Raw genomic sequence first — 21,523 nt, forward strand, 5'->3', positions numbered from 1 at the left:
TGCAGAATTTGAATAAGATCGTATGTATTATTATAGGCCAGCATCAAGAAAACAATTTTCATTTTTTCTCCGCCCGTCTCTCTCTAACACACACGTAGCATAGCCGGCTTTGCTTAGAGTAAAACATTAGCGCCTAGATCTCAGATACTATAAAAGCTAGAGCAACCAAATTTGGTATCCACACTCCTAATATATCGACCGAGACGAGTTTGTTTTAAAATTTCGCCACACCCCTTCCGATCCCGCAAAGGATGAAAAATCTGGGGATATTCACAAATCTCAGAGACTATTAAGGCTAGAGTAACCAAATTTGGTATCCGCACTCTGTTAGATCTCACTTTAAAACGTATATCTCAAATTTCGCCCACCCCTTCCGCCCCCACAAAGGACGAAATCTGTTGCATCCACAATATTGGAGGATACGAGAAAACTAAAAACGCAGAATCATAGATAATGATCATATAAATCAGATTGCTGAATCTGGATCAGATCAGATCATTTTTATAGCCAAAAGGAACAAATCAATTTGCACTGGCTACGCAGCCCCGACGTCACGATCAGACTGATTTTCTGTCTCTCTCGCACGCACTCTTTGTCGTGTCGTTCAAGATTAGCGGCGTCTGCCGGAGTGGCTCTTCTCCTACTGACTTAGTATCGGGTATAACTGTAGAGTTGCGGTGTCCGCTGCAAACTCACAACGTTCCCATCGTTTTTATACCCGATACTCAAAATGAGTATTGGGGTATATTAGATTTGTGGTAAAAGTAGAATGTGTGTAACGTCCAAAAGGAATCGTTTCGACCCATAAAGTATATATATTCTTGATCAGCATCAATAGCCGAGTCGATTGAGCCATGTCTGTCTGTCTGTCCTTAAGCGCCTAGTGCTCAAAGACTATAAGAGCGAGAGCAACGATGTTTTGGATCCAGACTTCTGTGATATGTCACTGCTACAAGAATATTTCAAAACTTTGCCCCGCCCACTTCCGCCCCACAAAGGACGAAAATCTGTGGCATCCACAATTTCGACGATACGAGAAAACTAAAAACGCAGGAAAGATGACTATATCTTTCTAGAGTGCAAAATCTGAACCAGATGTATAATTATTATAGCCAGAATCAAGAAAACAATTTCATTTTTTCTCGCCCTGTCTCTCTTTAACACACACGTAGCATAGCCGGCTTTGCTTAGAGTAAAACATTAGCGCCTAGATCTCAGAGACTATAAAAGCTAGAGCTACCAAATTTGGTATCCACACTCCTAATATATCAGACCGAGACGAGTTTGTTTCAAAATTTCGCCACCACCCTTCCGCCCACGAAAAGGATGAAAATCTGGGGATATTCAAAATCTCAGAGACTATTAAGGCTAGAGTAACCAAATTTGGTATCCGCACTTCTGTTAGATCTTACTATAAAACGTGTATCTCTAAGTTTCGCCCCACCCCTTCCGCCCACACAAAGGACGAAATCTGTGCGTCCACAATATTGCACATTCGAGAAAACTAAAAACGCAGAATCATAGATAATGACCATATCTATCAGATTGCTTAATCTGGATCAGATCAGATCATTTTTATAGCTAATAGGAACAAAATCAATTTGCAGTGGCTACGCAGCGCCCGACGTCACGCTCAGACTGATTTTCTGTCACTCTCGCACGCACTCTTTGTCGTGTCGTTAATATTAGCGGCGTCTGCCGAAGGAGAGCCATACTGACTAAGTATCGGTATAACTGTAGAGTTGCGGTGTCGTAGCAACTCACAACGTTCCCCTCGTTATACCCGATACTCAAAATGAGTATTGGGGTATATTAGATTTGTGGTAAAAGTGGATGTGTGTAACGTCCAGAAGGAATCGTTTCCGACCCCATAAAGTATATATATTCTTGATCAGCATCAATAGCCGAGTCGATTGAGCCTGTCTGTCTGTCGTCTGTCCGTCCGTCCGTCCGTCCGTCCGTCCGTCCGTCCGTCCCCTTCAGCGCCTAGTGCTCAAAGACTATAAGATCTAGAGCAACGATGTTTTGGATCCAGACTTCTGTGATATGTCACTGCTACAAAAATATTTCAAAACTTCGCCCCGCCTACTTCCGCCCCACAAAGGACGAAAATCTGTGGCATCCACATTTTTAAAGATACGATAAAACCAAAAACGCAGAATCGTAGAGGATGACTATATGTTCTAGAGTGTAAAATCTCAACCAGATCGTATAATTATTATAGCCAGAATCAAGAAAACAATTTCATTCTTTCTCGCTCTGTCTCTCTCTAACACACAGGTTTCATGGTCGGCTTTGCCAATTGCAAAATATGAGTTCAAGGATCTCAGAACTATAAGAGCCAGAGCAACCAAATTTGGTATCCACACTCCTGTGATATCGGACCTTGACCGTTTCGTGTCCAAATTTCGCCACACACCCCTTCCGCCCCCGCAAAGGACGAAAATCTGGGGCATCCACAAATCTCAGAGACTATTAAGGCTAGAGTAACCAAATTTGGTATCCCGCACTTTCTGTTAGATCTCACTATAAAACGTATATCTCAGAATTCGCCCCACCCTTTTCCGCCCCACAAAGGACGAAAATCTGTTACATCCACAATATTGCACATTCGAGAACACTAAAATGAAAACTAATGACCATATCTATCAGATTGCTGAATCTGGACCAGATCAGATAATTTTTATAGCCAAAAGGAACAAATCAATTTGCACTGGCTACGCAGCCCCGACGTCACGCCTAAGACTGATTTTCTGTCTCTCTCGCACGCACTCCTTGTCGTGTCGTTTAATATTAGCGGCGTCTGCCGGAGGAGAGCCATACTGACTTAGTATCGGGTATAACTGTAGAGTTGCGGTCTCCGCAGCAACTCACAATGTTCCCCCTCGTTTTTGTTTTGTTTTTGTGTATAATTGTTTGAAGAAGAGTACTGAAATTTGTTTTCAGTCTGCGGTATATGTAGTATGTGTGAAGACAGCGGTTTTATGTGTGGCACATGCAGCATCGCCGGAAATCGGAGTCGGCTCATTATACGCATCGGATTGAATTCCAATTTGCTCTAATCTATGCCTCGGATGGAGTGATGCAATATCTTGGCGAGATTGCGATCAGACGCCACCTGCAGCCTTGAATGCGTGACGTATCTCTCGGAAACTACTGGGAGATCAAGATCAGATGAGATCAGATCAACCTTAGCTTCATTTATCTAAGGGAGCTCGATAGAGGAGTATTTGGTACAGGAGCTAAAGATTGGGCTTAGTTTTGGTTTATTCAGGAAACAAAAATCAATTCAAACTCTCTCCGGTCTCTGACTCAAACAGGAAGAAAGAGTTAAAGGTTCATCCCCATCTCCATCTCTGTCCTTCCACACTCAACTCACCGTTGTTTCCGTTGCCCATGTTTGAGCATTTCCAGTTTCAGCTGTTGACTGTTTTTGGTGCCTAGCACAGGAACGACGGCGCCGGGCGGAAGCCGCTGTCGGGATCGCGGCGGCGGCAGCCTCAACGGCAACGGAAGCTTCATCCGCGGCGCAGGAATCCCCATTTTGATGGCTGCCATTTTGTTCACTGGCTTGGGGCTTCATTTTGTTGGATTGTTTGATTGGAATTGGCTCTGGATAGTAGTAACTAAACGATATATGTAGGTGTGATTTGATTTGGCTTTTTAGCGTATACGGCTAGGATGGATCACAATGATTGTTGGAAAACGAACTAAGAATTGAATTGTTAATTATTTTGATTTATTTATCGGCTAGTGTTCAGTGTCGCGCTCCTTTCCTTAGCATCTACCCGACTAAACGGCCAATGATTTAGTTATAACTTTTTTATTATGAAACGAGGGGAACGTTGTGAGTTGCTGCGTACACCGCAACTCTACAGTTATACCCGATACTAAGTCAGTATGGCTCTCCTGCGGCAGACGCCGCTAATATTGAACCACACGACAAAGAGTGCGTGCGAGAGAGACAGAAAATCAGTCTGAGCGTGACGTCGGGCGCTGCGTGGCCACTGCAAATTGATTTCTTGCTTTTGGCTACAAAAATGATCCGATCTGATCCAGATTCAGCAATCTGATAGATATAGTCATTATCTATGATTCTGCGTTTTTAGTTTTCTCGAATGTGCAATATTGTGGATGCAACAGATTTTCGTCCTTTGTGGGGGCGGAAGGGGGTGGAGCGAAATTCTGAGATATACGTTTTATAGTGAGATCTAACAGAAGTGCGGATACCAAATTTGGTTACTCTAGCCTTAATAGTCTCTGAGATTTGTGGATGCCCCAGATTTTCGTCCTTTGCGGGGGCGGAAGGGGGTGTGGCGAAATTTGGACACGAAACGGTCAAGGCCCGATATCACAGGAGTGTGGATACCAAATTTGGTTGCTCTGGATCTTATAGGTTCTGAGATCCTTGAACTCATATTTTGCAATTGGCAAAGCCGACCATGAAACCTGTGTGTTAGAGAGAGACAGAGCGAGAAAGAATGAAATTGTTTTCTTGATTCTGGCTATAATAATTATACGATCTGGTTGAGACTTTACACTCTAGAACATATAGTCATCCTCTACGATTCTGCGTTTTTGGTTTTATCGTATCTTTAAAAATGTGGATGCCACAGATTTTCGTCCTTTGTGGGGGCGGAAGTGGGCGGGGCAAAGTTTTGAAATATTTTTGTAGCAGTGACATATCACAGATGTCTGGATCCAAAACATCGTTGCTCTAGCTCTTATAGTCTTTGAGCACTAGGCGCTGAAGGGGACGGACGGACGGACGGACGGACGGACGCACGGACGGACGGACAGACAGACAGGGCTCAATCGACTCGGCTATTGATGCTGATCAAGAATATATATACTTTATGGGGTCGGAAACGATTCCTTCTGGACGTTACAACACATCCACTTTTACCACAAATCTAATATACCCCAATACTCATTTTGAGTATCGGGTATAAAAATCTAAAGTTCTTTTGTCGGAGAGCAAGCGCGTGCGAGAGTGAGCGCGAATGCGAGTGGAGTGCCATGCCAGTAAGTATTATCTCACTTTTGCGGTTGTTTTGTATTCAAGCTTCGCTCTGCTCTGCTCTGAGTTCGGCCGTTCGTGTCTGTTTGCAAAAGCTTTCGATTTGGTTCTCCCCGACAAGCTCCCAGTACGAAGCGCCCCGCCCCCGCCACACGAGGACTTCAGGAAATGAGAGTGTTTCTTTCTTTGCTTTCGGATGGGAAAAGTTTCAGTTTCTGTTTCACGAATTTAAATTCAATTAAAAACAGTTCTGACCTGACAGACAAAAAGACAGAAAAAACACACATACTCATTAAGCAAACGTGCAGTACTGAAATAATGCATTGATAACCTGGAACCCGACTGGAACCGCATTATTAACGACTCACACTGGCAATTATGGATAAATAATGCATAAAATAAACAAAATTTGTTCGGTGATCCCACGCGGTTCAAACTACGGCTGATTACCAGCCCCCCTAAAACTAAATTATAGCGGGATCATGTCTGAAATCAACTTAAACGCCAACTTTGCTGGCCAGTGTACGTGTAATGGCTTTTACAATAAATGCAGTTTATAGATTGTTTTTTCCTCGCCTTAGTCTTAGTTTCCATCAATGATAATACAAATACAAATTGAGCCACTGCAAATTGATTTGTTCCTATTGGCTATAAAAATGATCTGATCTGATCCAGATCGGAAGGGGGTGGGGCGAAATTTTGAGATACACGTTTTATAGTAAGATCTAACAGGAGTGCGGATACCAAATTTGGTTACTCTAGCCTTAACAGTCTCTGAGATTTTTGAATATCCCCAGATTTTCGACCTTTGCGGGGCGGAAGGGGGTGTGGCGAAATTTTGAAACAAACTCGTCTGGGTCCGATATATTAGGAGTGTGGATACCAAATTTGGTTGCTCTAGCTTTTGCAGTCTCTGAGATCTAGGCGCTAATGTTTTACTCTAAGCAAAGCCGCCTATGCTACGTGTGTGTTAGAGAGAGACAGGGCGAGAAAAAATGAAATTGTTTTCTTGATGCTGGCTATAGTAATAATACGATCCAATTCAGATTCCGCAGTCTTAAAGATATGGTCATTCTCTACAATTCTACGTTTTTTGGTTTTTCTCATATCTTAAAAATTGTGGATGCCACAGATTTTCGTCCTTTGTGGGGGCGGAAGTGGGCGGTGCGAAGTTTTGAAATATTTTTGTAGCAGTGACATATCACAGAAGTCTGGATCCAAAACATCGTTGCTCTAGCTCTTATAGTCTTTGAGCACTAGGCGCTGAAGGGGACGGACAGACGGACGGACAGACGGACGGACGGACGGACAGACGGACGGACGGACGGACGGACAGACAGACAGACAGGGCTCAATCGACTCGGCTATTGATGCTGATCAAGAATATATATACTTTATGGGGTCGGAAACGATTCCTTCTGGACGTTACACACATCCACTTTTACCACAAATCTAATATTCTCCAATACTCATTTTGAGTCTCGGGTATAAAAAGAGAAGCAAAGCAAAGCTGTCGGTGCGCATGCGCTGGCGCCGTTTCGCCAGCTTGGTTCAGGTTGCAGAAGCTGTCGACCAGATGCTCCTGTATCCATTTGGGCAGACGGGAGCGCTTGTCCTGGCGCGAGAAGCGCTTGTCCGCAAAGATCATGATGCCATAGTCCGTCTTCCCGCGCAACGCCCGACCCACACATTGCGCTGCATGCCGCATCGCATCAAAGGTCAGAAAGTCGTTCTCACGTATCTGAAACTGATCGCGCAGGTAGTCGAGGCGGGCCTTGAGAATGCGCGACTGCGTGTACACATAGGGGATGCCGAACATGAGCACAGCGGGATAATGATGGTCGAAATCCACACCGTCCGAGACCTTGCCACGCGCCACAGCCAGCAGCACGGCGCCGCGACCACAATCGCAGGCCTGAAAAACAGTTCGAGAACGCATGAGAGCATGAAAGGCCATTGGAAATATGGAAAAACAAACTAAGCACATGAGTTGGATCTACGACAGATCTTTGATACCAATGATCCAACCAATGCCACAGCACCCCTCTATGCAAGGGTATGGATGAATATGAGAGCGAGGCAAGTGTGTCAAGCTCAGTGGAGGAGAAGCCATATCAGTAGCATACATTGATCTCACCTTAACATAGTTCATCAAAGCATAGCTGGTCTCGGCATTGTCCTGGGTCTCGATGAATAGCAGTTTGTAGCGCAGCAGGGTGTCGACAATGCCCTGATCGTACCAGGAGTCCACAACGGACTCCAGGTACAGATATGAGGTAAAGAAACAGACAACGCCATCGGGAACTGTTTTAGCCACCTCCACCAGCAGCTGACCGTAGTTCCGGATGACATCTGTATCTTCCCGAGTCTCGAACTTGGAGGAAATAGTCACCTGATCGTTGCCTTTGGATACAATCTGTGGAATATCAGCAGGTAGTAAATTTTTGTTTTATTGGTAATAAGGCTGTCAGCTATCACCATGGGGAGAAGGCGGGGACGAACCAGTGTCATGGTGAAGCTGCTCATGACCACGGGATCAAAGTCGAGTATCTTCGGGTACATGTCCATCGAAGACAGGGTGCCTGAGGTGATGACAACGGTTTTGAAAGCGGAAGAAAACCGGAGCCATGGCAATGAAGGAGTCCAGACAACTGAAGTGCAGTATTGGATTCGATACGGTGGGTGTCTTATCGTCAAAGGGCTCTATGATAATGGTGAAACCCTTGGTGTAGGTGGAAACTAGTGGCAAAATGTGTGATCTATAAATAAAGAAGACTTTATATGTGATAGGCAGCGCAACTCCTAATTCGAATAATAACCCACCAGAGTCAGCGCTCCGTACTCCGTCATGTCGGTAATCTCGAGAGTGCGCAGCAGACTGGACAGGCGTTCGGCACAAAAGCGCAACGGCTTGCGTTCAATGCATATGTTAGCGGATATATCCTTGAGGAAGCCGGCTGGGGACTCCTGCACCACGTGATGGACGCGCAGTCGCGTTTTAATGAACTCAATGAAGCGATGCAGAAAGCTGAGAAAGTGGTCCGCATTGCGTATGTTGCCAGGTACCACCTCGGTCAGCTCATCGTTGGGCAGAACAGGATTGGCCATAATCATGTCCGTCTCTCGTTGGACGCTGGCATCTTTCAGGCCCTGTACCATCCGCTGGTACTCTTCGTTGAGACGGTTTGTGTCCTCTTCTCGAATGCTGAAAGAAACATTAAGGTAGAGTAGGGAAAGGAATAGAGGGGTCGGATTGGGCCTCACTCCTGCACCAATTTGGTCAGCTGATTTAACGCGTTCGTACTGCGCTCCACTGTACGTCTGTTTATCTTTACACTCATCGAATCAATGCAAACGTTGTCGATGTTGTGGGCCTCATCGAAGACCACACAGGACTCTCGCGTCATTTCCTTGGATACAACCTGCGCGATCTTCGGATCCAGCAGATAATGATAGCTGTACACCACAATTTGGGCATGGGAAATCTAGCAAGAAATATGTTGAACCAATGCTAGAAAATGCTACATTACTGTTTGTTCACTCACGGCATAGCGGGCCAAGAAGTAGGGACACCAGTTGCGCGAGCGTCCATATTCCTTGAGATCATCCAGGCTGTAGATGCCAATGGGCAGGGTGGACTCCTTGCCCTCCAGACTGAAGCCCGCAAAGTACTGCAAGTCAATAAATAACAACGCGATTATGGCATACAGGTGTACTCCACTTACAGATGGGCGTATCGGTGTCCAACTCATGCTTATCGCGTATGTAGCTGGCCGTGAGGCCATAGCATTTCCCGTCCACAGCCTTGCCCTCGCGCTCCTTGCTTACCTCCGGATGGATGCACAAGTTCTTGCGAGAGCTCAGCACCAGGCCGGTCATGGCGGGCGGCTTCACACATTCCCGCTCATAGTAGACCATCAGATTCTGCAGCTCGGCTATTACTTTTCTCGATTTCGGGCACTGTGCGGGAGCAGTAAATTAGCTTGCGAATCGTCTCTGGATGCTCTATCATGTAAGCCACAATCAGCGAGAGCAGTCTTGCCGTCTTGCCCGTGCCCGAGGGCATCTCCAACAGGCAGTGCCCCTTGGCGTCCAGGGTTCGCTTGAGTTCCAGCATGTACGCATACTGTTCCGTTACTGTAGCCGTTAATACTAATCCTAAGGGTTGGATTTCCAATGGTTTTAGCAACAGTTTAGTTCAGTTAATCACAAATTTACTTCATGTTCCTGCTATTTCGATTCAATTTTCAATTTTTCAAACTAATGGTAGCCGCATGCCGGCTCAGCTGCTCGATAACGTCAACAATCAAAAATATCGATGAATCGATACTTTGCATCGATATTTTATTCCTGTATCGATATGGGATTGTGCTATTGAGGAACTGCCACCATCTGCGATCACTGTCGCGTGATTTATCGAAGCACTGCCATCTCTAAGAAAGTATAATGATATTTACAAATTTTTTGAAAAAGAAAACATCAGCGCTGCGTTATCGATACTATCGCATGTATCACATATGTAACATATGTTACTATGTGATACATGCGATAGTATCGATAACGCCTCTCATTTAATTTTCAATTGTACAAAGTACAACACAACAAGGCAAAACTTCCCATCTCTAAGAAAATATAATGATATTTACAAATTCTTTGAAAAAGAAAACATCAGCGCGTACCAAACACTAATTGACTTAATCGACGAAATTGATGTAAAGCTATAAACAGTACTCCAACATCTTCTATTCTTTGACTTGGCAATTTCCACCTTCAAAAGGCGGGCGGCCAAATAATCCCACGCTACTCAAGGGTAGCAGGAGAACTTAAAACATAAAAAAAAAAACACATTTAACAATAATTAAGCGAAAAGTTGAATCGAAGTCGTTTTTCCACACACAATCAATCACTCACAGTCTGAACATGGACGATCTGAACCCTTTGGCGGGCACAGCTCACCTCCTGGAAGAAGTAGACAGTGAGTGGCTCCGGCCGTTTGTTTGGATGACAATGAAATGTCTCAATTACAGAGAAACTGATGGTGCTCCTGCGAGATGGTCGTACCCTGATTGGCTACCTACGATCGGTGGATCAGTTTGCCAACTTGGTTTTGCAGCGCACCATTGAGAGGATACATGTGGGCAATCAATATGGCGACATTCCACGTGGAGTATTTATAATCCGAGGGGAAAATGTTGTCCTATTGGGTGAAATTGTGAGTGAACGAATCCAAACTTCCAAATAATTAATACCCCGGATCTTGTAACATCCCCAAAACAGGATCGTGAAATGGAACAGAAGCTGCCGCTCAAAGAGATATCTGTGGACGAAATACTGGATGCCCAACGACGCGAGCAGGAGCAGCGGCAAGAGAAGCATCGTCTGGTGTCTAAGGCACTCAAGGAGCGCGGCCTAGCCGTCAACGCGGAATTAATCAATGAGGATTTCTGCTAGAAAATAAAAAAGAAGGAACTAAAGTAAATAGATTAAGCTTCAAATGATTTTTCGTCACTTTGTATATTTGTACTGCATTAAAAACTATTTTAAAACCTATACATCAATTGCTATGTAACCTGTTCACCCCGACCCTGGTCTCGAGCCCGATACCACGCCTCGTCTCTCCTCCTCGAGCATAATGTATTTCTCCAGTATTTGGAACATCTCCACCTTGGCCTTGATCTTGTGCACCCGCGACAGCTGCCGCAGATAGGCAGCCACAGATTTACAGAAGTAATCGTCCTCGGTCTCTGTCATTGTTGGCATGGCCATAATCGGAGCTAGTGACTCTTGGGAAAGATGCTTCCGTTCTTGACTCATGCTGGGCATGCAGACCATGTAGTTGATGTCGCCCTGGGTGGGGTGGTCTGCGTCATCGGCGTGAGGAGAGGTTGTGGTCGTTGAGTCCATTGTCTTGTGCTCATCCCCAATGAAGTCTTCCTCGAAACTCTCCTGCTCGGGCTCTTGACCATCATCGGCCTCCACTAGCACAGAGTACGTCTCGGAGTGCGATGTCTGCACTTCTAGCTTAGTATCGTAATTGTGCTCATCGGTCTCCTCGTAAACATGCGAATCCTCAATCAGGGTGTCCGTTTCGGTCGACATCTTCATTAGTTTGTTTCTCCTCATGTCCACTTTGAGCCAACCAGTAGGTGTCTGATCTCTTCTGTTGCGCTCGCGCCGCTTTCTTACAAATTGTCGCAGAAAATCCATTTGTTTGAAGAAATCATTGCGGCCGAATTCGCTGGTAGGATGGAGACGCATCTGTTTTAGCTCCCGCGAATAGCGATCTCGTAAACAGGTCCAACGCCGTCGAGCATCTATAGTAGAAATTCTCAACGTTTCTGCCACTTTCGCCCAGTCCTCCTCTTTGCGCTGCGAGAGCCGAAAAGAGGGGAGCTGCGGATCATACAGCGAGGGCGTTTCTCTTATAGTCTGTATCAGCTGGATATCCGATGCGTCCAGGGGTCGATGGTTGGAACTCATGGCTTTAAAATAATATTTACAATTTTTTTAATGCGTTTACAGTGTTTTCGTTTTGGTTAGTGATGGTACCATTGATACTATCGATATGTCCATTTCATACTTTGCTATACTATTTTTGTGTGCGTGCTGTTAAGCGCATTTCAATCCTGACAATGTTAACTAACATTAAAATTGGAAATCTCTACCGCTAGGTAGAGAGAGAATGTCTGGCATTTCATTGAGAATTGATCACGAGGAAGATGAAGCCAAACGGCTGCTAAAACCTTTTATATTCTCAGCTGAATAGCTTTCGTGTGTGTAGGTAAGATAACAAAAATTTCAATTTGTTGCAAAAATCTTATCGAATATATAGTGCAGAGCAGTAAAGTGCGCTATAAAATTGAAACAGAAAGTTTCGTTGAATGCGTACTTAAAATCACCCTAAAGTCAAAATTTCAGAAACATTGTGAACATTCGAAAAACAATGGCATTTCTTGACGAATCGCGAATCTTGAAGAAATATTCTAATATTTTAATTGCGGCCATCTGTTTTGAGTCAAAACTTCTGACTTAAGTCTTACTTTGAAATATGTTATCACATATAGGACGAGTTAGAACTTAACTCTCCACTCGACACAAACACAACAAGTACACATGCGTGCAAATTAAATAACTGCGGTAGCGGATTGTGTTTTAAAAAAGTTTTTATTTTACTTCTAACTTCACTGATATAGATTTAAGTAGAGGGTCACAAAGGATTCCGGGCAAAGGGTTTGCGCGATCTTAATTTTTAGCTCGACTTTGCGGTGTCGCTTCTGGATCAAGACTGACTTGAACTTTCTGATCTTTGCATCGTTGATCCCTTTCGGGAATAGTTTTTCTATAAACATTTCAATTGATTTCGCCATCCCGAGTATTGGATTTCGTCATCCAAAGAGAGAACTGTAAAATGCCTAAAGTGCAGGATCTGCAGAAAGCCGGGAGTGAGATTGTTTATGAGAAGCCGGGTGTGGGCAAACATTGGTTTTTCATTTAGGCGAGTGTCAAAGATTGGGATTGCGGCGGGAGCCCTTGAGATTGTACATCTTAGAAATCAATTAGGCGGAGTCCCAAGATTGAAATTGTTTTCGTTTTGGAAAGCCAAAGATTGTTTACAACTTGTATAAGAGCTCAATAGAATTGGGTACGTTAACTCCCCCATTCTTAAATGTTTCGTCCCGATACATTTTGAAGTTCTGATAGAGCTCTAATTTCTTCTGACAGTATTTGAATGTTGCTTTCCACTATTTCTTCTGACGGTATTCTTATTGATTTAATAAGTTCAAATTTGGTTAATTTATAGCCGAAGTAAAATAACATTATCAATATCAAAATGATTAAGAATAATGTTGTTAATGGTAAGGCCGTATTACCTAATGTTATAAGGGGATTTAAAATATTAACATTATCAAAAGAAAATTGCTTATCATTCGATTGTATATAATCAACTAATTCAAAATCGCTATATCTATGATGCGATATATATCTTAGAATTTTACCCTTATCATTTATGTGGGTTATATTATTTATTACAATTGTGTTGTTGAATATAAGGAGATACGATCCTAACAAAGTAGTATTGTCTACGATATTTTTGCCTGAAACTAATATGGCACCATCCTGAATGATGTCTATTTCTTTGTTTTTTTTCCTTTTTTTAGTGCAGTTGGCTTTAAAGCCATTAAGTAAATTGGTGAAACAGGTCTTCTTTAAATTTATTTGTGCGTAATTGTTAAAAGTTTCACTTTTAAAATTATTCATTAAATAGTATTTCTCCTTACATTCACAAACTTTTTCACTTATAACTAACATTCCATCATTTTGTGAGATGGCTCTTGCATGGTAAAACTTGCAAATATCTTTAATTTGAGGATATTTTATGTAAATGATTATTTAATCAGCATTTCGAATTATTTTAACCGTTGCAATGTCCAGCAGATCAGACAGTTCAACAGGATGTTTTTCATGCTTATAAATGTCCTCTATTTCGTTTTTATTTAAAATTTTTGTATTGAAAATGTTTACTTTTAAGAGGGTTATGGTATCAACTAAATTTAGTAGGTCAAAAGTTATTAATTTTAAACGATGCTTTCTCAGTATCGTTTCTTCATTGAAGATGATATTTTTTAATGAATTTGATAACAATTCAATTTCTTTGAAAAATTTGGAATTTATTACAAATTGTTTATTATTATTTTCAGTTAATTCATTTACTTTATTTTGTATTTTCAAAAAGTCGTCATGAAAATATTTAATATTTGATGTTATCTTTATGTATAATTCTGTTTCTATTGTTGATTATAATTTTATTCGGTCGATTTTCCTTAACTACCTGCTTTTTGTATCGGATTGAAGTTTATTTCTTTCCCCGAATTTCTTTTCATAAACTACTTCTCCTATTTTATAATCTTTTTCTCTTCTATCTTTGTTATGTAGCTTAAGCATTTTGGTCTGAGCTTCCTTAAGTAATATTGGATTATGCTTGTGTTCTATTTTGTTATACAATATGTCATATGGCATTTGATTGGTCGTTGAATGTATCGTCAGGTTATATTTCAGTGCCGCCCTTATTATTATTTCTGAATAATCTGTTAGATTTAGTTCATCCTTGATGCACCGCGCTATTTCTGTTAGTGTGGAATGTACCCTTTCTACCTGACCATTTGAGGTGCTGTGTCTGGGATCAGCATAATAAATAGTTAAGTTAATTCTTTGTATGAATTATCTAAATTGTGCTGAAGTAAAGCTTGGTTCGTTGTCAGTCATTAAAGATGTTGCTAACGGAAAGTGTTGCAAAATTTCCATTACCTTATTTTCAATGTTTAATTTACTTTGAATTTCCTTGACCACCAAGTATTTGGAATAAGAATCTATACAAGTTATGAATGTTAGGTTTTGGGCATAGTATATGTCTAAGTGTAATTGATCTCCTTCTTTTGCTGGAATGGGAGCTTCCCCAATTGGAGTTTTTACAGGGTGTCTGTGATATTTGTTTTTGTTACAGATCTCACAATTTTTTATATATTCTTTTAATTTTTTGTGCAGGTTTGGCCAATAATACAGCTTAGTTATTTGTTTGTAATTTTCGTCTAGTCCTCTATGGGCTCTGCAATGTGTTTCTTCTATAATTATAGCTTTACCTTCTGAATTTACTACATCTTGGAGGAACTTTCTCGTGAAGAGAAATTTATTTATGAAGTTTTCCTTTAGCTTATTTTGGATAAGGTATAAATCTTCTAAAGTGCAGTGTATTCCTGTGGTTAAGTGAGGCTGAATAAATTCTTTTAAAATGATTAGCAGATTGTCTACCGTATCAAGTTCAATAATATGTCGGGTATTTTCATAAACTCTTACTAACTCATGAACTGTGAATCTCCCTTGCGCTAATAGTAGCTGCTGCTTAAATTGGTTTAGAGGCTTGCTAGTCTCTTGAATGACGTTTTCAAAACTACTCTCTGCTGAATGCTGAGTATTTATGTCTGATTCTGATTCTGTCTGGTCGACATCACTATCTGTCATATGATTTATTTTAATCCGAGATAAAGCGTCCGCTACTACGTTAGTTGAGCCTGGCTTATAAATGATTTTTGGTGTGAAACTTTCTATGAAGTAATACCAACGTTTCATTTCAACATTTGGATTTTTTTGCGACATTGCAAAGGACAAAGGTTGGTGATCTGTATGTATTTCAATTCCACTCACTCCGTATAAATAATTTCGCAAATTTTTTAATGCCCATACAATAGCTAATAATTCCTTTTTATTAGTAGCATATAATTGCTCGGTTTTACTTAAAGTTTTAGAAATAAATGTTATGGGATTCCCATCTTGCGACAAAACTGCCCCTATTGCTATGTCCGATGCATCTGTGGTTAATGTGAATTTTTTATTGTAATCTGGTTGTACTAATTCAATATGTGCTATTAAACTGTCCTTTAAATTATTAAATGCTCCCATTGCTGGTTCATCCAGCTGTATTAATGTTTTCTTGGATGCCCTTCGTGAAACTTTCCCATTTACTCCACTCAGATATTTTGTTAATGGTTTGGCAATTGTAGCATAATTTCGGACAAATTTTCTGTAATACCCTGTTAGTCCTAAGAAGCTACGTAGCTCTCTGATATTTTTAGGAATTGGATAGTTTTGTATTGTGGAGATTTTGTCTGGATCTGTTTTAATGATATTTTGGGAAACAATGTATCCCAGAAATTTGGTTTCCAATTGAAAGAATTTAGACTTTTCTAGGGAAATTTTCATGTTAGCGTTTTGCAATATCTGTATTATATGAATTAGATCTTTATAATGTTGTTCTATAGTTTTTGAAAATATTATTATATCGTCCATATAGACGTGACAAGTTTTCCCAACTTGTTCTCTAAGTATATCGTCCATTGCCCTTTGGAAAATTCTGGGAGCGTTCGTCAATCCCATAGGCATTCTTAGAAATTCATATTTGCCGTTATTTATGGAAAAAGATGTTTTTTCAATATCTGATTCCCTCATTAAAATCTGATAGAAACCTGACTCTAAATCAATGGCCGAGAAATACTTTGCCTTACCTAAATTGGCAAGGATTACTGAAGGATCTTGCATAGGGTATCTATCCGGTATGGTGTTTTCATTAAGTTTCTTAAAGTCTATTACTAATCTATGTTTAGGAGTTCCGTCCTCATTTACTCCCTTCTTTGGTACTACTATTACCGGTGAATTATATGGGCTTTTGCTAGGTCTGATTATACCTTCATCTAACATTTTACTTATTTCGTTATTAACGAAATCGTTAACCGAATAAGCGTATGGATACTGCTTGCCATATACCGGTCTATCATGTTCAGTGTTAATCTCTCCTTTTATATCCGTTCTGAACGGTAACTGTAAATTTATATTGGCATGGTCTTCTTCGATGTTAGATACCATTTTCTCTCTGAGATTTTCTAAATTGTCCTCTTTGTAGGTTATTGTGTTATACAATTTCATTTTTTTCAATTCAGAATTTGCATAATTTTAAATGTCGGATATTTCTACGACGGCGCGTTCAGGATTTTTGCATCCCAAACTTTTAAATTGTTCATTGTCGGATAATTCAACGACGGCGTGTTCAGGATTCTTTAATCCCAAACTATTCGAACTTTTAGTGTCGGATAATTCTACGACGGCGTGCTCAGGATATTTTAATCCCAAACTATTAAAACTTTGGATGTCGGATAATTCAACGACGGCGGGTTCAGGATATTTGAATCCCAAACTATTGACGGATAATTCTTCGTCGGCGTGCTCAGGATTTTTTGATCCCAAGCTATATAAACTTCCTTTTACCTTTACTGAATCACTTTTCATTTCTTTTTCTTCTTCAAAATATTTTTTTATTATATATTCCTTCAACGGAAGGATGGTTTTTCCTTCTATAAAGGTTAATTTGTTTAAAGAAAGGACCTCGTCATATATTAGTTTCTCCTCATTGTCTTTATAACTTAAAGTCCCCTTTCCTGTATCAATAACAGCTCCGATTTTCTTTAATAGGTTAAATCCTATTAGTAAATCTGCCTCCATTCCATCTATTTCATAAAACACTTGTTTTATTCACTGTAGCAACTTTCTTATAAATTGATAATTATTTTTTATTTTTGTAAATTCCCTTTTTTATATAACAGGAAGTTGCTCCCGTATCTATCAAAACTTTTAATTCTCTGTTTATTTTTTTATCTACTCTTTTTAAGTAGGGCAGACCTACTTCGGGGGCTGATCTAAAAAATGGTCCTCCTCAATGTTTTTTATCCGCATTGCTTTATTAGCCGGTTGTTCCGACATTTCGTTTGGCTTTCGTTTCTGCGCCTGATTTTCGTTAGACTGATTATTCGGTACTACGTTTGCCCTAAAATGCTGAGCTTGGTTATAATTGTTATTATTTCTCCTATAATAACCGTTAGTATTCTCCCGATAATTTCTATTATTATTATTTCCCCTGAATTGATTTCTGTTCTGTCGGTTCTTGATTTGTATCGATTCGTCTACATCCATTGGTTCTGGGGCCTGATTTTGTTGTCTATTACCCAAGAAATAGGGTTGTCCCCATGACATGTTATTCCTCTGAAGATCCTTTTTTGGTCGAATGGTGAACTATTAGTCCTTGGTTGTCGTTGGTTGAATCTTAATGTATTGTAGTTATTATTCCCTGAATTTCTGGGGCCACTGAATTGGGAGGCAAATTGGGCCCGAATGTTATTTGATTGCAATTCCTGTACCTTTGCCAAGGCATTCGGTAAATCTGGGGGATTCAATGAAAATAGGATTTCTGCAATGCCGCCGCTTAGGCCAGTGACAAAAATGCGTAAGGCATTGTCTCTAATTTTCTTATTTGATTCTTTCGTGATTTCACTGTCCTTTCCGTGAGTCGTTATTGTCTTATTTATTACCAAGGTCATTTTCTTGTTAACCTCGTTATAGAAATCTATTATTGAAAGGTTCCCTTGTCGGAGAACGCTTAACTCCTGTTCTATTATGTAAATTGGTCTCTTGTCACTGTAAACAAAGTCAAGTCGTGAAAGTATGGCATCAAAATTTAAAACTGTCCCGTGGTTGGTCAGTGCGTCATGTGCTGGTCCTGTTATTTTGTTTCTCAAAATTGTTAAGGCAATATAATATTGCTAACTTCCTTTCTTATATAACTTCACTGCAGTTTCTGCAGCTTCCCTCCATCCTACGTATTGGTTTAATCCACCATTGAAAATTGGTAGGGATTCTATTACCTTTAATGTGGTGTCATCTTTTATTGTCTCGTCTATTGTTTCTGCCTGATAATCTGATACCTGATCGGATTTAGTTTCTATTTGTTGTTTTAAATTTACAATTTGCTCCTGTACTTGTGAAATTTGAAGTGCTATCAATTGTTTGACCAGATCTGCAGTAAGATCGGTCCTTGTTTGTGAGTTAATCATTTTTAGTTTTTCAAAATCTAAAGTTAGTTGATCCACCTTAAATTTTTCTTATATGTTTGTTTTTATAATCTAATATAACCTAATTGAACTTATATATTTATTAATACAACTTTTGCTCACGAACTATCCGGTAGGGGTCGTCCTTCTTAGTTTGGCTGACAGATCTTCGAACGGGTCTTCCTTCTTGATTTGGCTGACAGGTCTTCGAACGGGTCTTCCTTCTTAAATTTCTTTGTTTAACTGGGTCTTCTGGGGGTCTTCCTTCTTTGGTTTAGCTGATAGCTTCACTTTCTTTGTGTTTTGGTTTGGTTGGTTTTGTTTAAAAACTTTGGTTTTTTTGGTTTTTTGTATTTTTGAATTGTCTTGATTAGCTTTTGTATTTATTTGTATTTTGTATTGTATTTGTATTGTATATTGTATTTATTTTTGCACACCCTAAGCTCCGGTTTGTTTCCTTTTTATCTCACTTTTTCTTATCTTATATCTCACAGTCACTCCGCGTTTTTATATCTGAAGGATTTATTCCATTAATTAATTGTCCTTCGGGTTTCGGCACGACGCAACACTTTTATTATTCGGTGCTTTTTATACAACGTCGCCCCACGTTGGGCGCCAATTAAATAACTGCGGTAGCGGATTGTGTTTTTAAAAAGTTTTTATTTTACTTCTAACTTCACTGATATAGATTTAAGTAGAGGGTCACAAAGGATTCCGGGCAAAGGGTTTGCGCGATCTTAATTTTTAGGTCGACTTTGCGGTGTCGCTTCTGGATCAAGACTGACTTGAACTTTCTGATCTTTGCATCGTTGATCCCTTTCGGGAATAGTTTTTCTATAAACATTTCAATTGATTTCGCCATCCCGAGTATTGGATTTCGTCATCCAAAGAGAGAACTGTAAAATGCCTAAAGTGCAGGATCTGCAGAAAGCCGGGAGTGAGATTGTTTATGAGAAGCCGGGTGTGGGCAAACATTGGTTTTCCATTTAGGCGAGTGTCAAAGATTGGGATTGTGGCGGGAGCCCTTGAGATTGTACATCTTAGAAATCAATTAGGCGGAGGCCCAAGATTGAAATTGTTTTCGTTTTGGAAAGCCAAAGATTGTTTACAACTCGTATAAGAGCTCAATAGAATTGGGTACGTTAACTTGCACACACACACATCCTACGTTAAGTGTAACACCAACTGTGCAAGGATTGATTGCAGTAAAAAAATGTTTTCAAACGACAACGTGGCAAGCGACGGAAGCGGACGCCGATGCGTTGGGAGGAACCGTATCGAGATCGGAATGGCGCTGGCAGAACCTCCACGCGAAAGAAAATTCACAGGAAGAGGACGAAAGCATCACTTTGTTCCCCTTTCTGTTCGAGGCATCCATTCGGTGGTGCTGATCCTTGTGTTACTCTCACTTACTATGCAAAATTTGGCCCAGGATCCTGATGCAGAAACAAGAACAACTGGAGCCAGTGGTACTGAAAGTAATAATAATACTGATATAGTTTGGCGCGAGGGGTACGCGGGCGACGGTACGACTCACGAGCAGCTCGGACAGGACCACTGGCCTTCCGTCGAGTACAGCCCATACTTTGGTTCCGGCAATTATTCCCTGGATCTAACCTCTTCACAAAAAGCTCTGAGTCCCGTTAATACATTAACGCACTTCGACTTGCGGTTGTTTTTGTCCGACCTGCCTCCGGGTAAGTACAACCAGATCAACTAGCTCCAGAGAGCCAGGCATGTTACGGCTATGTTACGACGACGGCCAACAAGTTGGTTCTCGGCCCTAAGGTGTGGAAGAACGATTGGGCTGCTCTATTGGCTCAGTACTGGTTTCTGCTTGTTGTCGTGATATTCCACCTCGTCTGTATAATTATCATTCCGTTTATTGGGTAAGCAAAGCCTTTACAAAGGCGATCCATAAGATCCTTTTTTCACCCTTTTGATGACATAGTGTTTGCTATTGCTGCTTTTGCTGCTGCTTACGTTGCAAGCAAAATAAGAGATCGAACGAGTTCCGGAGGCGTTGTCTTTGCAGCGTTTGCCTTGCCCTTCTCGTTATTGTTATGTGAGTTTGGGGCGAGGTCGACCAGCCTCAATGGCAGCAAAATAATGTGCCTCCGATTACGATTGCCCACATGCTTGGTCTTTTCATAATGTTTATTGCGAAAAAGTTTCTGGATCGCGGACTATAAGACAGCAATATGACAATAGCAGAGACACTTGCACCTTTTTAAAAGATGTGGCTGATCACATCTACCATTTGATGGTGTACAATTACCAGGAGCTGGATGCCCACCTCGATGACCAACTTAATAGTGAGTTCGACTCGGGAATTGAATCTGAAACGATATATCTTCTATCTGCCACCCTCCATCTGTCTCCATAGACGCACATGATCACATGTTCCTGGACCTGGGGGATACCTCCGAGAGTGTTGCGCTAGCAGAAATGGAGCGCATCTTGATCAACATGCCGAAAGCCCTTAAGATAATGTTGCAAGTGGAGGCCTTAGAGAAGGATATCCGTTTCTTTGGGTCCCAATTAAGAGACGGTAACTACTAGAAGCCCAGAATTTCTCGCATCGGATATCTGATGGATAGTCGTCGATACAGCTGTGCCCTTACCTTTTCGCCATTTCAGATATGCGGGGCCAGAAACGAGATCTTACCTACGCTGCTTATGCTTTGTGCCATTTGCCAAAATGCTATAAGTTCAACCATGACATGGGTGTAATTACTTACGATGTTTCAAAGTGCCTGCACTTAGACCTGGTATTATATTTTCCCTACAAAGCACCCACAAAACCCAAATGTAACCAGTGTAATTTCTAGATTCCTAATACTACACTCTGTCGAAGCGATGAAACAAATTATTGACGACAAACTTTATCAGATCCCAATAAGGGGAATGGCCCGCTTAAAAAAGGTTAAGGACATTATCCTGAAACAGATGAAACTCGTTCTTCCGCCAATATTTCGAATTGATATTTTGTGTGTTCTCGTTCATGACGCTAGTTGGACTGTTCTACTTGATAATCGGTTTGATAAAAAATGATCAAAACATCTTCCGATAT

At 41.0% G+C, this 21,523-nt stretch overlaps 3 protein-coding genes and 1 pseudogene across 4 annotated transcripts in view; 1 reads left to right on the top strand and 3 right to left on the bottom strand.

The window, feature by feature from the left end:
• The window catches only part of LOC117194053 (GTP cyclohydrolase 1), a 156,875-nt gene that overhangs the window by 69,402 nt on the left and 65,950 nt on the right, over positions 1-21,523 (bottom strand). The window contains exon 1 of one of the 2 annotated variants that reach the window (XM_033398698.1): positions 3,380-3,415. The exons of the other annotated variant lie outside the window; for it this stretch is intronic. Coding sequence (XP_033254589.1) covers positions 3,380-3,398 — 19 coding nt within the window. The 5' untranslated portion in view covers positions 3,399-3,415. Of the gene's footprint in view, positions 1-3,379; positions 3,416-21,523 lie in introns of those variants that run through there. 2 annotated transcript variants of the gene reach the window in all.
• On the bottom strand, positions 6,501-9,172 carry LOC117192836 (annotated as a pseudogene).
• LOC117194055 (U6 snRNA-associated Sm-like protein LSm1) lies at positions 9,714-10,570 on the top strand. The gene is made up of 3 exons (XM_033398700.1): positions 9,714-9,995; positions 10,048-10,232; positions 10,298-10,570. The coding sequence occupies exons 1-3, from the start codon at positions 9,941-9,943 to the stop codon at positions 10,469-10,471; spliced, it is 414 nt and encodes a 137-aa protein (XP_033254591.1). The 5' UTR covers positions 9,714-9,940; the 3' UTR covers positions 10,472-10,570.
• LOC117194054 lies at positions 10,516-11,541 on the bottom strand. The gene has a single exon (XM_033398699.1). The coding sequence runs from the start codon at positions 11,498-11,500 to the stop codon at positions 10,595-10,597; it is 906 nt and encodes a 301-aa protein (XP_033254590.1). The 5' UTR covers positions 11,501-11,541; the 3' UTR covers positions 10,516-10,594.

The sequence above is a fragment of the Drosophila miranda genome (assembly GCF_003369915.1).
Source record: "Drosophila miranda strain MSH22 chromosome Y unlocalized genomic scaffold, D.miranda_PacBio2.1 Contig_Y2_pilon, whole genome shotgun sequence".
NCBI classification, from domain to species: Eukaryota; Metazoa; Arthropoda; class Insecta; order Diptera; family Drosophilidae; genus Drosophila; species Drosophila miranda.

Bases quoted from the DNA above. Each gene is read 5' to 3' on its own strand.
- LOC117194055 (XM_033398700.1), top strand. From the start codon at position 9,941: ATGGACGATCTGAACCCTTTGGCGGGCACAGCTCACCTCCTGGAAGAA. The intron at 9,996-10,047 runs GTGAGTGGCTCC...TCTCAATTACAG, and splicing joins CCTCCTGGAAGAAGTAGACA to AGAAACTGATGGTGCTCCTG. The intron at 10,233-10,297 runs GTGAGTGAACGA...TCCCCAAAACAG, and splicing joins TTGTCCTATTGGGTGAAATT to GATCGTGAAATGGAACAGAA.
- LOC117194054 (XM_033398699.1), bottom strand. From the start codon at position 11,500: ATGAGTTCCAACCATCGACCCCTGGACGCATCGGATATCCAGCTGATA.